Here is a 16,014-nt window from a genome sequence, read left to right as displayed (position 1 = left end):
ATGCCTCAATAGAGAGGAATGATGTCATGATATGAAATGTTTGCTATAATTTAAGTAATTTTTCCATGGTTAAACACTGAGTAATAAAGTTAAAAATGTACACTGAGTACATAAATATAAAGTAATCATAAAAAATAAAAAAGCATACATGTACAATCAAGCATCAGTTATTAACAATCTTCCAAATTTAAATTCTGAAATTTTTCAAAAACATAGGGTTATCAAAAGACTTCAGATTCTTTTTCAACATTACAAACCAGATTGGTTTCTTCTATCAAATGTTAAAAAACAAACATTGTGTTTATCAATGTAATTAATCCAACTCACTAAATTCATGGAGATTTTTCACATATATTTTATTATCCAAGAAACACATCTGTAATGAATATAATAAAAATATTAGTGAAATTAAATATCTTTCCAAAACTACCTTCTACATCATTTTGTTACCCTTATAAACATTTTAAAAATAAAACAAATATCTAGTAATGAAACACACGTACTTCAAACTAATGACCATGCAGCATTTACACTTTCCCTATTATGTAGAAACAGTAAATGTATTGTAGGTATGTAACATATTGTTTCTTGACAGACATACAGAAAGAGAGGATTTGTTGATTTACACTTTTTGTCCAGTCTCCCTAATAATCAGTAATGCTTCTAATGCTTCTAAATTGCTTAAACATCCAATTCAAATTGTCACCAAAACTTAATGGATCTCTTTTATAGGCTGGATAGATAAAACTTATCTCAATAAAAAAAAAACAAAGTCAGTGTGAATCTTTATCCAGTCAGAAATATACCTTCCAAAGGAACAAAAATTTAAGGAAGAAGATAACCATATAATAAATATTCTTACAATTACAAATTTCTACAAAAGTTTTTTTAATAATATTGAAACTCAAAAAGGTCTCCTACATTTGAAAAATATTGGTCCCCTGCACAAAATTCTAAAATATTATTTGAAAAGCCAGCTGTAGGAAAATGTTCTCAAGCTGGACCATTCCTGAGTACTTAGCTGCCTCTGAGCTGAACCATCTCAGACACCCTTTTCTAAAATAATCACACTTAAGTGATCACTCTACAATAATCACTCCAAACTTGAGTCTCCTCTGAGAAATTCTCATTTATTACTCAGTTGAGGAATTTTCCAAGGCTATTACTTGCAGGAAAATCACTTAAGGTCTGTCAATGCTTGATTACATATCTGCGGGCCATTCTGAGCAGAATAAAAAACTGTCAAACTGATCCACCTGAAAGTACGTTCAGAGCATGCATTTTTCCTGTGATAGAAAAGGAAAGAGAAAAACAAGGGCGTTGGGAGCGAGACTTGTTTTAATTGGACTAGATTTTTAGTCAGTTTTTTAAAAAATAAATAACATTACTTTTTTAAGGGCCACAAGTAAAAATCTTGTACAGTTTCCAAATGAAAAAAATTTAATTTAAATTCTTTTGGCTTTCTTTTCAACAAACCTATCAACAGTATATGATAATTCTAGTTTATTTCACAAATCTTCCTCAATGCTTATTATTGCCAAATATAATAGTCTCTCCTGACTCATCACTGATCACAATTAAATTTTTTATTAATTTTAATTTAGAAAAACTCCATTCTCCACTAACAACAGTAGCAAGCAATGTCAAAAATAACTGCAGTACAACAAATTTGGAAATGACGATTGTAGATTATTGTTAACTAAATATTCCAGTATTTTTAAAGGGGTTAATGTTAAATTTTGTATTGGTTTAAAAACATTTTTTCCTCAAAAAATTCATTTCCATTGATATCGCTTAAAACATACAACTTTCAATTATTTATAAGGACAAATTTAAGTTTAAACAATAATGATGAATTTTTTCAATTCATCATTCAACATTTTTTTCAAAATTAGGAAGAAATTATCTTTTAATTTTAAAATATGTTATTAAATTCTGCAAAGCTGGATAAGCATTTATTAAAATTTAATTGTGAATTTTGAAGAGGTTTGCTAGACATGTAAATTTTCATTAAAATATTTCATTAAAATTTAAAATGACTTATTTTATTTAACAATGAATTAGCTGCATGTGCTATTTTCTTTGTTAGTTTACTATTTAATTTAGGAAAGTTCCTTTAATTGAAGTTTTAAAGGTTTAATGTACTTAATCTTTGCTTCCCATCAGGTGTCACTTACAGGTTTCAGTGTCAGCCTGATTAAGTGTTTTCTATTTTAAATATCGCATCCCCCAGTAGACAGAAAAAAATATAAAGCTCTGGGACTAAACTGAAGAAAGAGATTGTTTCAAAGTTAACTTTTGGAGCATCAATAATCACAAAGTTTATGATATGCACTGCACAATGTACATAGAATGCATGAGGTTGATCTTTTATAACTTTTGTTGCAATCCGCTGTTTTCCACGCATATTGGATCCATTATTGTAGCCTTGTCTCTTAAATCCTCTTAGATATTATGTTTTTCTAGTAAGTTTTGAAGGTAGAAGAGTAAACCTTAGCCGCTAGTATCATATGCTGGATAGATTTCAAGAAAATGCTCACAAATGCAGATTCTTTCTACATCACAATTTACAAAGTGAATAATAAATGTAATTTGCTCTACATGATGTATGTCAGGAGTAGAGTCCTTAATAACAGAAAAATACTTAGCTCATAAAAATCTTTGACAGTGTTTGATTTCAAGTGATTTCCTAACTGAGAATATGATTTCATTTTGGAAATGAACTCCTAAATAATGAGGAAAATGAGAATATTGAATTTTTTTAACATTTTTTGATGTGTTCTTAAATTATGGAATCAAATTTGGCAAACAATTGTTGCTTTCATACAACTTAACTTTGCACCATGAAATGTCAACCACTGTGCTGATAAAAATTAAAAATTGAATTGTAGTAATAATGCGTTCTATTATTGCTCTCCAGCATTTCTTTTTGTTCAATATCATCAATCGTGAAATTTTGCTTCAAGCTAGTTTTAAGTTCAAAGTATTCTTCTGAATTCACCATGTGATGCAATTAAACTTCATGTTTGGATAGATTTGTGACTAAGTGTTTTCAGTCTAAATAACCTGCTAGATTATAAGTTTTATTTCTTTTAAGTCAAATATTTTACAGCAAAAACAGTAGACTGCTATTATTTTAATTGAACAAACAAGCCAATTTCTTTGAATTTTCTCTACATTTTGCAAAACTGTATATTATGTACTAAATGATCGGTTATTGTTATCAACAGGAAATTTGAATGTTTAATCTTGCTTGTGAATGGTCAGCCTGAGTCTGTAGAAGACTCAGACATGTATATATGTATAGGTTAGTATGGTTTGTTTATTCACAGAATTTGATAGTGTGCTTTCTGTTCTATAAACTAAAATAAATTCCACAATATTAAATGAGGCCAACTTTGAAAACAATGTCGAAGTTTGATTACATTTTGTTAATATAACAAACAGGGCAAGGCATTATTCGGCCTTTATTTTCGTTCCCCCTTCACTCAGCACCCCATGCATATACAGCTTGTACACACACCAGGAATGGCCCTGTTCTCAAGATAAAGTTTGTGACCAGGAAAAATCAGAATAAAAATTTTACTTAAAATTAGAAATAAATGACTTCACTGATTAATATTAGTATGCTGCTAGTACTTGCACTTAGTCCAATAAGTGGCATATCTATTGATAGAATTTAGAAAGTAACTATATACCATTCAAACAGAGTATGAAGTAAATTTTGAATAAAAAGTTTATAAAAAAATTCAAGCATTAATTTAACAGCTGTGTTTTACCTGCCGCTGAATTTTATAAACTGATAAGAGGTTTCAGTCCGCCACATTTATTCTCATGTTGAAAGTTAAGGAAAAAGTTAAGTTGAATGCTTTGTCTTATGATCTAACTTCTCACAGTAAAACAATTATGGATTGATTTAAATAACAGAATTACTGTACGTACAAAGTTATAAACAACAAAGTAAATTGTTACCCCACTTACCCTTTACACACCACTCATTAAGTAATGCCAGTATTTCATTCTCTTTTGTCACATTCTTGTTTTTTTAGGGAAGTTTTCAATTTAAATTTGGGAATTTTGCAGAAATCAAAAAAGTTTGTTTTCATTCAGATCATTAAAATTAAAATTTACAACTAGTTGACTCCGTTATTAATGTTTTTATTTTGTAGGTTGTTTAAGTCCTGCAGGAGATGGAGTTATTGCTTCTACTTACCTTGACTCAAGAAGTACAAGCAGTGGGACATCAGATATGTCAGATTATTTTGAAACGCTTTCACTCTCATCGTATAGTTCATCAGACACACCTGATAGCCTAAGGTGAGTTTATTTTTCAGTTTCTTTTAAATTTAAAACTTTTCTAAGTTTAATTTTCAGCCTACTAAAATTTTATTTATATAAAATAAAATGTTAAATGGTTGTCTATTTCTAAATTCATCCTATTTACACTCATATTTAAATGAAGAAAGTGAGTGTTGAAATGATTGGTAAAAAATATTAAAAACATTGGTAAAAAAACCAGCATCAGTTCCTATACCTGAATTAAAACCTATTAACATGTAATTTAAAAGCTAGTATGATTGCGCTGACCAGCAGCACATGCTGTAACTTTTGCAACCCTTTGCACTGAGATTGTCATCCCTGTTACCTAATATCATTTCAATTCTGAGTTGTAGTTGCCTTTACTTAGATTGACTCCCATTGCTGCTGACTATCAAGTTTCCCCTTATATGCTTATCAACACAGTAAAGTTGCATAGAATTATCTCAGTAATTTGCTAATATAGTTAGTTGTGATAGCTTATTTGAACAAATCCTCACACAATTTAAAATCATATTAGGAATTTATATTTATTACTTTCATTATTTTACACTGAATTTTATTTTTATAATATTTCATTCTATTAGAGTATTAACTTATTTTTTAACTAGGGTGAACTCTTAATTTTCTTTATGTTACATTACATTTTGTGAATTATTCAGAATCGTAAAAAAAATTTTAAATAACCAAAGCATATAATTATTGTTTTAAAGATTTGGTCTATAAGAGGTGTGATCAAAAAGTATCTGATCTTGGTTCATAAAAACAAAAATACTTAATCTGTTTAGTTCAATGACTTGCTCCTTCAAAGTAGGTCCCTTCTGATGTAACACATTTATCCCAGTAATGTTTCCATGTTAGAAGCATTTTTCAGTCATTTTTTTTAGCACCTCTTGTCTCATTTATTTTATCCTTTTCTGTCTTCAAATTCCTTTCCTTTAAGAGGTTTAAGCTCAGGAAAAAGCCAAAAATTGCAGGAAGCCATGTCTAGTGAGTAAGGAGCTGCTGACGTTGTTTGACCTCATGTTTTACCAAAAATCTCTGAATAATTTGTAATACATGGCATGGAGCTTTGTCATATATTCCAATTGCCATTTTTTTCACAAGCTACAATTTCTTCCATCAAAAAGCATTACTTAGTCAACAAAGAACAATAATATAGTACTCTTTATTGTCAGTTTGCCCTTAAGAAGCATACTCATGATGAACCATGCCTTTGATAATCAAAAAAGACTGTCAGTATGCCCTTTATGCTGTCATAAAAATTATATTATACAGGGATAAGCATAAACTATTCATAGTGTAAAATTCTCAATGTAAAGCTGCCATAGGTGACTGCTATGATTATTAAAGTAACAAGACTTGAACATGAGAATTTATCATTCATCATGAAAGGGATTTTCTCATGACAATTTTTCAGGTGTCAATATTTTTTACCAATATCACTTAACTAGGAATAGTTGACTCATATTTTAAACTACTGAAACTTTGTCAAATCCAATAAATTTTCATTTTGATTACACAGTCAATGAAATTAAGTTAGGATGTAGTAAAATATTTATATTATTTGTTTGTTTATGTTTTTATAGTATGATAAAATATTTATAAGAAGATAAAATTGTCTTTGATATAACTATTTGATTTATTTTACATGCTCTTATTTCAAAATGTACAAAATCTTTTTAATGATTATTGGCATATAATTGCTTTACAGACTTGGGCGCCCAGCTACTACAACTTTAAGACCAAGGTCAGGGAAAGAATACCATAAGATTGACAGATACATTCTTGAAGGAGATATTAAGGTAATTAATTCCATTATTCTTTGTTATTAATTTTTATTCATTGAACGAATTTCATTTCATTTTTAAAACACCAAATAAAAGTTCAAAACATAACATTATTTTAAACAGAAATATTTACCTTTAAAATTATATCATGCAGAAGTTTTATGATTAAAAATTTACAGTGAATATTGTTTGTAACAGATAACATAGATAATATTGTTTATTTCTTTTGTTTTCAGTATCTCCTTCCACTCATCTATTCATTCTTCTATATAGAATGCTTTAAAAATTTTTGTTTGTGTTTTGCATAATTTGATTTTATCTACTTAGCGATAGTTTTTGATTTACAAAATCTGTTTAGTCTTCTGAACTTGTAATTTTATTTGCATACATATAATAAAGGTAATAATATAATACAAAGTATTATATTATTACTTTTATTTATTTTGTCAAAAAAGTATTTTATTATTCTAATTCATTCTGGTAACTGTAGAATAAATATTATTCATTTGTCACCACAGTACCAGTAGATTGATCCTCATTTCAGATTCCTTATTATAGGAGAGTATTAATGTCTTGAATTTGTAGTCTTATTACTTTTTTGTTTTCATGTTTGGGATATGTATAATGTTAATACTATTATTCAGAAAAAGACTAAAGGTCAACTTTATATATATCATAATGCAGTAGCTAGACAAACATAAGCTGGCTTTGGATTCCTCTCAGACAAAAACAGTTTCAACAAGTAGTCAATCAGTAATGTTAAAGCAAAAAAAAAGCTGGAAAAAATTGTATAACTTTCCGGCAAATCCAGAAAAGTTATACAACTCTGGCTAATGAGTGCTTTGTCCGCATCAGACTACTGCCTAAGAAATAAATTAAGTTGAGCGTTGAAGTATTTAAGTAGAAAGTAAAGAATTATGCAAAAATATTATTTTACTCTTTAAGTAAAATTTAGAGTTAAGGGATTCATGTTGTTTGTGTCCCTCACCACCTTGACCAACTGTAATCAAAATTAAATGGTATCAGTGATCTATATTCAGAAATCATTGTACAAAATTTTATAAAAATTATTTAATCCTATCTGAGGATGTCAAGAATTGTTAAAAAAATGTAAGCTTATTATCCCCCATTCCTGAATAAATTGCCTATATATATAACCAGAATAAAACACAGTAATATAATAGAATTATTGAATTAGTACAAGAATGTAACTTGAGCCCAGAAATTACCAAAAATAAAGAAAAGATGTTTTCTTAACAATGGTCCCATTCTGTATTCATAGCAGCCTTTTACAGCTGCTATGTATCACTTTCATCTTCAAACTCAATTTTTTAATTGGTATTATTTAAAAACAATTCAAGAGAATAATACTGATTCTGTAAATCATGATCTTTTATTTTTTTAAAAAATAAATTAAAAATAATATCTATTAAATGGAACAGTTATTTATTTACATAAGATCCATATTACCATGAGCCATGCCTTACACTACTGCCTAATGCATATTCCTGGGTCAATTACTTTCTTTTCTAGCTATTTCTCCCAAATTACAATAGAATATAAATAAAAGAATATATATGAATATATATATATGTCCTTATAATAGAATATATATATAAAAGAAGTCTGTTAAAAACTATATAACCTCTTTTCCTTCCAATCAACACCAATTATTTTTGAGGGTATCAATAAGTTTCCCACATTATCAATTAAAATACTACTTTTTATCTCAACCAAAATATGATTTCCAGATATATAATAATCATGCGCATTTAATTATTCCTACACTCCTTTCCTTATCACTAGCTGGAGAAGTGCAATGAATTTCTCCATGAAGCGTTTGATTTCAATTTAGCAAAAATTTAAGTAACAGCACAATAACTGTGTGTGAAATTAGCTATCTATATTAAATCACATTTCTACAAGAAATGAGATTTTTCATATATTCTTAGTTCTACATTAATCACATTTCCTAGCCCTTACCTTACTTCATCTCCAATTTTGAAATCTTAATAACAAAAAGTAATCCAGTTAACCTGCACTTTTATTAATCTATTTATACAATTTTCAATTTTTCATTCTCTCCTTAGATATATGAATTTACAGTATGATATTTTATAAACTAATAATATAATTATTATATGTAAACAGAAACCACAGTTTGGAGGGATTACCACCGTACCAGAAAAGTCAGAAACTATACCTCAAGGCTGTTCTAGTGGAGCTTCAGATCGTTGAGGTTTGTATAAGTTTTATTATTATTAAAAGTATAAAAACAAAGATCAGTTTATATTTAGGTAATTAAGACATTATTGAGCTACTATATTTTTATAAAAAGAAAAAAGCTAAATGAAAATCATATCAAAGTTAATTAGTATAGTAGAACTCTTTTTTCTTATATTATAAAAATTTCCATATTTACATACTCAAACTTTGAGCAAAATGTTGAATTAATCACCAAAAACATAAATAACCAATTACAAGTATTTACAATGTAGTAAATTTCAGTATCTTTCCATTTATAATACTTTTAGTTGCCTCTATTTGATAAAAATGAAATTTTCAAGAAAAAATAAATTTTAAGATAGAAGGTAAAACACTGGACTGGTCTAGTGTTCTGAGGTTCAAATCCTAGCAAAATTAGTTGCTTTTTTAAGGATTTGCATACTAGACAGTAGATACTGGTGTATTTTGGTGGTTGGGGTTCAATTAACCATACATCTCAGGAATGGTCAGCCTGAGCCGACCATAAGGTGTATAAGATTACACCTCATTTTCACCATGCATTTCATCCTTATGTGATTGGGCCATAGATGGGGGTTGCTTATTGTTCACTAATTGAACAAATTGCAAAGTATACATTATGAATAATAAAAAAAGATAGGTGTACGAGACTGAGAACACTGACCTATTAGATCATATGTATTATAAAATTTGTATATTAAATAAACTGTAATTAATATTCATGTTTTGTTTTAATATGGATTATAAATAACATGACTGAGAATGAAACAATAGAGGATCCCTAGCTGCATTGTAACCACCACAAAAGTTACATCCAAAAACATACCTGACTGAAAAGACTGACTTACTAACAGTTAATGCACACAAATTTATATTTCTCTGTGTGAATATGTTTGTATTATATGCAAATGGTTCTTCAAGCTTCAAGCCAGTACAGCACTTTATCTCAGAGAGGGACTTTACTTCAGAAATGAAAAATAAATAACATTGAGTTAGTGCTGCTAGTTTGTTAAATAACACTAATCAATAAAAAAAAATTTTTCTTTATCTGGAATCATACATAGTGATTTTAACTAAATTTGGGGTGCTGAATTCAAAACTGTTATCAAAATTTGTGTAATACATCACATTTTTTCAATATATACGATTTAGGAATATAATTGATTTACCAATAAATGCATAATCACTGCAAAATCAATATTAAAAAAATCATAAAAAATTTATTTATGAGATTTTATTTAATATTTGTTTAAATCAACTAAATTTTTATTTATTCAAGCATAGATAAATTGAAACAATTTTTACGATTTTAAAATGTCTAAATCATTTGAAATCATTTAGACTTTGGAAATCATTTAATGATCAGTTATGATTGAGTGCTCAAACAGTGAGGTTGTGCCTGGGCAATTGTGACTTAGAATACTTAAACTGTAGTTAGAATATTTATATTGTGGTTAGAATATTTAAACCGTGTTCAATATTACATGCATATATTTGTCATTTAAATAATATAACCATAAGATATCACTGATAAACATAATTTTTGTTTCCTAACATGTGATAATGATTTTAATCTGTTTTTTGATGCTGAAACAAATATGAACTCAGAATATTTCTGTCACCCACCATTTTAGAAATTTTTTAATTTTAATTAAAGGATGTTTTTTTCATTTTTCAATATATAATTAGCATTTTAAGATCCTATACTGTATTTTTTTAGCTCATTTTTTATTGTTTAACTTTGTTAACATAATTTGTAAGCTATAAACAAACAATACTGACAAAGAATTAAATCATATCCTAGTCACATATTATAACATATGTACCTATGGTTTAGTGTGAACCAAAGGATCATGTAACCAGTTGTTTCTTTTGTTTAACAAGTGTGTCTGGAATTTCTAAAAAATCTAAACATACTGTAAAATATCCTTCATTGCAATCTACAATCAGGCTTGTGCCTCACAGTGAAATTATTCCAGTTCATGAGCAACCTATGAATGTATGTTTCGATAGCAACAATGAAGAATCAGGCAGTGCTGAAGAAGACAACAATGATTTTGATTTTGAATTATATTCCAATAAATCACATCTTATATCACAAGATGAATTAGATGACTTGGTTAGGGATTTAAATTTATCAAAAAATTAAGCTGAACTGTTAATATCAAGACTGCAAGATTAGAATTTACTTAAAAAAAATACAAAAATTTCATGCTTTCGAAATCTACAAAAAGAACTTTCTCAGTACTTTATTGATGAAAATAATGTGTTTTATTGCACAAATACTGATGAGCTTATGTTGCACATACAATGTGATGAAAGACGTTCTTGAAAAATTAAATTATAAAAAACATAGCTGGAACATATGTGGTGATTTGAAAGGTATAGAACTATTTTTTTAGGCATGCAGTTAGGCTATACTAAGTACATGTGTTTTCTTTGCGAATGGGACAGCTGAGCTAGGGATAAATATTATGTCACGAAAGAGTGGAAGAAACGAGACAACTTAACTCCAAAAGACCACCTATGATTAACTAGCTTCACCAGAAGATCCATAAACCTCCTAAATAAAAGGTATGTCAGAGGGATTTCTCAATGAAGAACCTGGGATTGCCAAACGATAAACCAGTATATATGAATGAAAATCTTTCAGCTGATCATATGAAAGTGTTTTCAATGGCAAGAGAATTGAAAATGGATATCATTGGTCAATAGCGAAGGTATTTATTAATGAATAATGTAACTTCTTAGATATCTACAATAGTAGCCCTAAAACGATGCTTGTAGGAGATTAATAGATATCAATTTTTGCTTTATTCAAATGGTATAGAGTCTCTGGTCAACACTTCTACGAGGTTGGATACAAACACCCATCTTGTATAGATAATTTTTTCATTAAATGTAAACAATTCAAAGAAATGTCTTTAAATTTTTTTGCTGATGTCGCACATGGTGCATCACAGACCATTCCCATTTACTTGTCTGAAATGATATTGAAAAGCTTATATATAATGTAAACTCAGAATGTAACATTCTATATCAATATAGTGTTATTAATTTAGTTAGGCTTAAACATGAGATCTTAAATACCGATTGGAATAAAGTATTTAATCAAAAAAAAGGAGACAGAGCTTTTGAGCTATTTTATGAACTTTTAAAAGTGTGCTGTGAAAAATGCAAATAGTTTAAAACAAAAACTAAAAATGTCATCAAAATTAGCCCTGGCTATCGGATAATTAAAAATAATATCGGATAATTTGAAATAGAATTAAAAGAAAAAATTTATTGTAAAAAAAAGTTAAAAATCAACCATATAATTTAGATTTAAAAAGATATTACAGTAGGTACAGGCATAGACTTATCTATGACATAAGGAAGGCTAAATAATTATATTTTACAAACTTCTTTATTAACAGCATTGGTAATACTAGGGAACAGTGGAAACTAATTGATCAGTTAATGGGTAAAAAGGATAAAACACATAAAATACTCAGTTAATTTTTGCTAAATTCTATAAAATTATATTGATAATTCATCCTCTAGGGAAAATGTGCCTTGTTTCATTCCAAATTCAGGCACTGAATTGTTAATATTTTTTCAGGTACTTAGCCAAAGCTCTACCAGAATATCCCACTTATAATCACAATGTGAAGGCATTCCAACATTTAAAACTTAGAATGAATGTTTAAATGATTGTCCCTAAACAATTTTATACAAATAAAGCTAAAGTTGCACAAAGAAAGGCCTAAACTAAATAAGGTCTATAAATGAAAAATATACAAAGTTTTTACAACAAAATATTTCATGAGTTGAAGCAACAATGAAATGATACCATTGCCTCAAAAAACATTTCTCATATTTTAAGCACAAGAATTCATTGCATTACAGAAAACTTTGCCATATTGGTTGTCTCTCTGTGTGAGAAACAACGGGGGAATAGAAAAACAAAGTTGTATGAAGGTAAATGAAATTCTGTAATATTAAGTTCACATGTTCTCTCCAGTGCTAGAGTCACATGAAAAAAGTAAACAATCTCCTTACTTTGAACAATCTGTAAATTTTAAATGTAAATAGCATTATTTAATTAGTATATATGGACTTGCAATTTTAAAAATGTGTTTCTGATGCATGAAGGCAATTTTTGGAAGAATTACTTTTGTTCTTACTCTGTGGGGAAATAATGTTAAAGATTTTTATTGTGGTGTTAAATTTTAAAAAAGTGGAGATTGCTGAGTTTGATATTGAACTACTCAATGATACATATTATGAAACAATGGTATGCAATACCATTGGTTACCATGGTTACTGAGTAGTGGTGATTTTATAAAATCTGCTCGTTAACAAAGATTTTATACTGAATAAAATTATAGACTGATGATGGCTTTTAGCCTTTGCTTTACCCTGTTGCTTTTTTGTTGTAACTTACATTTTTTATTATCAAACATTTATGATTTTCAAAAAAATATTTATTCATATATTTCCAACATTTCAGAAAGGGGTTTATCCAAATATCCCAGACATACAACTTTGCAAAATGACTTGTATTATATCAGCAGACTCTTAGCTGAATTAATAAGTGTGTAAAAAATTATTTGTGCTACACCATCATGCATTTAATATTTGTGACATGGTAGAGATTTCCTCCACTTGCTGTTTCAAAAATTATTTATTAAAAATCAAATAATTAATATTAAAAGTAAGTAAAAAATGTTAAAGAAGATTAAGCGAATAAAAGGAAATCATGTAAGTTTCATGATTAAGAATCATGTATAGTTTATAATGATTCTTATCATGTATAAACTATACATGATAAGTATCATGTATCTTATAGTTTATAAGAATCATGTATAGTTTCTTGTTAAGAATTTTATAAATCAGTTTGTGGTTCAACTGAAATTAAATTAACTTACTTTTATACCTTCCTCTTACTTTTTTTCTAACATTATTCTATAAGATGTTTTATCTATAAGATGTTTCCATTATCTTATTAATGATGTTTTTTTCTTCCAGGTCAGTTTTACTTATTCAGACAAAAAGGTAATGAATATGTAACCTGCCTTTCTGCTGATTCACAGTCTCATAGGAAATAATCATGCATTTTGTAGTTATAAGTAATACCTGAGCTTAATTTCAATAGTCATTGCAAATAATAATCTGTGATAATAGTTACAATGATTCTTTTAGAGACTGTGATAATGCTAATTTGTGTAGAAGTTAATGCAGTCTTAGGTATAATTTTATGAAAAAATATATGCCTTATGCAAACAGTCCAGTCAGTGGTTACCAAATCTTTTATGTGGTGATTGAAATAGATATTATGAAATTACATATGTCTCTTATTTAGTAACAAAAATAATATTCTGTTAACACGTTTTATTTCATGGAATCAAACTTTATGTATTATATCAGTAAATTTTACAATTAAATGGTTGAATGAAATCTGGAATATTTATTTTATCAAATAATTGTATAATTATGTCTATAAAGGAGAAAATAGGACAAACTTATACATAAATGAGTTGAATTTAGTGAGGAATTAATTTTATTAAAGTCTATTCAGTGAAATTACGTGTAAATTAATTAATGGTAAAACTAACAAATTAAATAAAATATTTTTCCTAATTTACTAGTTTTTCCTAGTCCAGACAAAAATGTATTGTTTTTCTCATTTGGTAACCACATTTTACAAAAGCATTTACTGAATAAAACAGGGATGATACATTTTAAATACATCATTTTATGTTGAAGTTATATAAAAACTTTCCATTTTATAATTTTTTTTTCGTGATTATTTTATATGTATTTTTCACCATTTTACTTTAGTAAGATCCTAACTTGTGTAATTATATGTATAATTATACATTATACATTATACATTTTGTTTTGTTTTTTTATGAACGAAAGCAATTTTTAAGTTTTGGTGAGATGGAGTGATAATTCATTTTGAAAATTGTTTACCCATTTAAACCAATTTTTGTTATCCATTCTTTGAAGTAAATTTATTTATGGAAATAGCTTGCATAATAATTAATCAAGGGAATTCTTGTAAGATTTAAACTTTCAATACTGAGTAGATTCACTGTATTTTATGCTATTTTTATAACAGATCAATTAACCTATAAAGCCATTCATGTAACAGTGTAGGTAAGTCAAAATAAATTGAAAAAATCTGATGTGGATGTCACTTGACTTCCTTGTATGCCTATTAAATTACATATAGACTTTTTTTACAATCAGAGGTTAACAATTATTAAGAAATCAATATATCTAAATTAAAAAAAAAAAAAATAGTAAATGAAGTCGAATTCAAATTAATTATTTTATTATAATTCCCCTTGTACAATCCAAATATTTCAGTAATTAAAATTTTATTTGACTATAACTCTGGAACCAATGAAAATAAGTACACTTATAATATATCATTAAAAAGCTCTCAATGTAGGCTTATTACTGCAGTTAAAGAAATCCAAATTTTTTGGGATTTTGGGCTTTTTTGAACACTTTTGGTTCAGTTGATCGCAATCAAAAGGGGAGATTCACAAGTTAACTGATGTTAACTTGCAACAGTCCTAAATCCAAAATTTCAACATCCTACAGCTAATTGTTTTTGAGTTATGGGAGATACATACACACATGCGTACAGACATGACACTGAAACTAGTCAAAGTGGATTCAGGAATGGTCAAATTGGATATTTCCGTTGAAATCTGAAAACCAAAATTTTTCACAATCACAATACTTCCTTCCCTTTACTTCTTTTGTGATCGTGAAAAATTTTGGTAAAAATGCATTGGGTACAATGTCAATAAAACAGCTGTTAGCTGACCATTTTCGCCTCGTGTTTTAATAAAATTATTAACTTATAATTTTTTTTAAGTGTTTTAATTCAAATTTTACTCCCACAGTTTATTATAAAAACATTCCTAGAGTGATGAATCATTTATTTAGAATATTCATCATCTAAATTAGATTTAACATATCACAAAGTTGTTAATGACATTTTTGCTTATTTTAAAACATTTAATTCTATTAAAATATCAATATTGTATCAAATAAATATCAAATATAATATTGTACTTCTATTTATATCCTGTTATAGCAGCAAGATTCATATTGATATTACAATAAGTATCTTATTGATCATGGTAATAGGGATATTTTTCTCATTAGGTTTAGTTTTTCTATTAACCATTTCTTCTTATTCATCTGGTACTTATCTCACCTGTGGTTTAGTGGTGGGATAAACAGTTCTTTTTCAGGAATCGATTCTTTTGATTCAATCCTCACAAAGGATTCATAAGATAGAATCATTCGTCTGTTTCAATGATTCTTTTCCTTGCCACTACTACCAGTACCGTAAACTCTAATGTGCATGCTCTCTTTCTCTTCTTCATCCATGTTTAGCGGTTCATCTCTCTTCATACTCCTGTTCAACACAATTGATGCATACCTACTAAATGTCTTCAGTTCTTCTCTTTTCAACTCTTACTTTACTCCTTAAGTAAATATCTGATTCATTTTCGGTTCAATACAATTTTTAGTAAACTCAGTAGCCTATCACTTCTAATAAACATGTTCTATTCTCTTCATCTATCCAACAATTCTCCTTATTTCATCTCTTATTCAATTCCTTAACAAAAACAAGCTTGTATCAACAAACCTC

General features: G+C 27.9%; 1 protein-coding gene across 1 annotated transcript in view; it reads left to right on the top strand.

The window, feature by feature from the left end:
• The window catches only part of LOC142317819 (uncharacterized), a 160,965-nt gene extending 152,620 nt beyond the window's left edge, over positions 1–8,345 (top strand). Inside the window, exons 13-15 of the mRNA XM_075354368.1 lie at positions 4,170–4,317; positions 6,032–6,122; positions 8,259–8,345. Coding sequence (XP_075210483.1) covers positions 4,170–4,317; positions 6,032–6,122; positions 8,259–8,345 — 326 coding nt within the window. The remainder of the gene's footprint in view (positions 1–4,169; positions 4,318–6,031; positions 6,123–8,258) is intronic.
• Positions 8,346–16,014: the final 7,669 nt, after the last annotated feature.

Source organism: Lycorma delicatula, chromosome 1 (assembly GCF_047948215.1).
Source record: "Lycorma delicatula isolate Av1 chromosome 1, ASM4794821v1, whole genome shotgun sequence".
Taxonomy (NCBI): Eukaryota; Metazoa; Arthropoda; class Insecta; order Hemiptera; family Fulgoridae; genus Lycorma; species Lycorma delicatula.
This window is presented reverse-complemented; position numbering and strand designations above follow the sequence as displayed.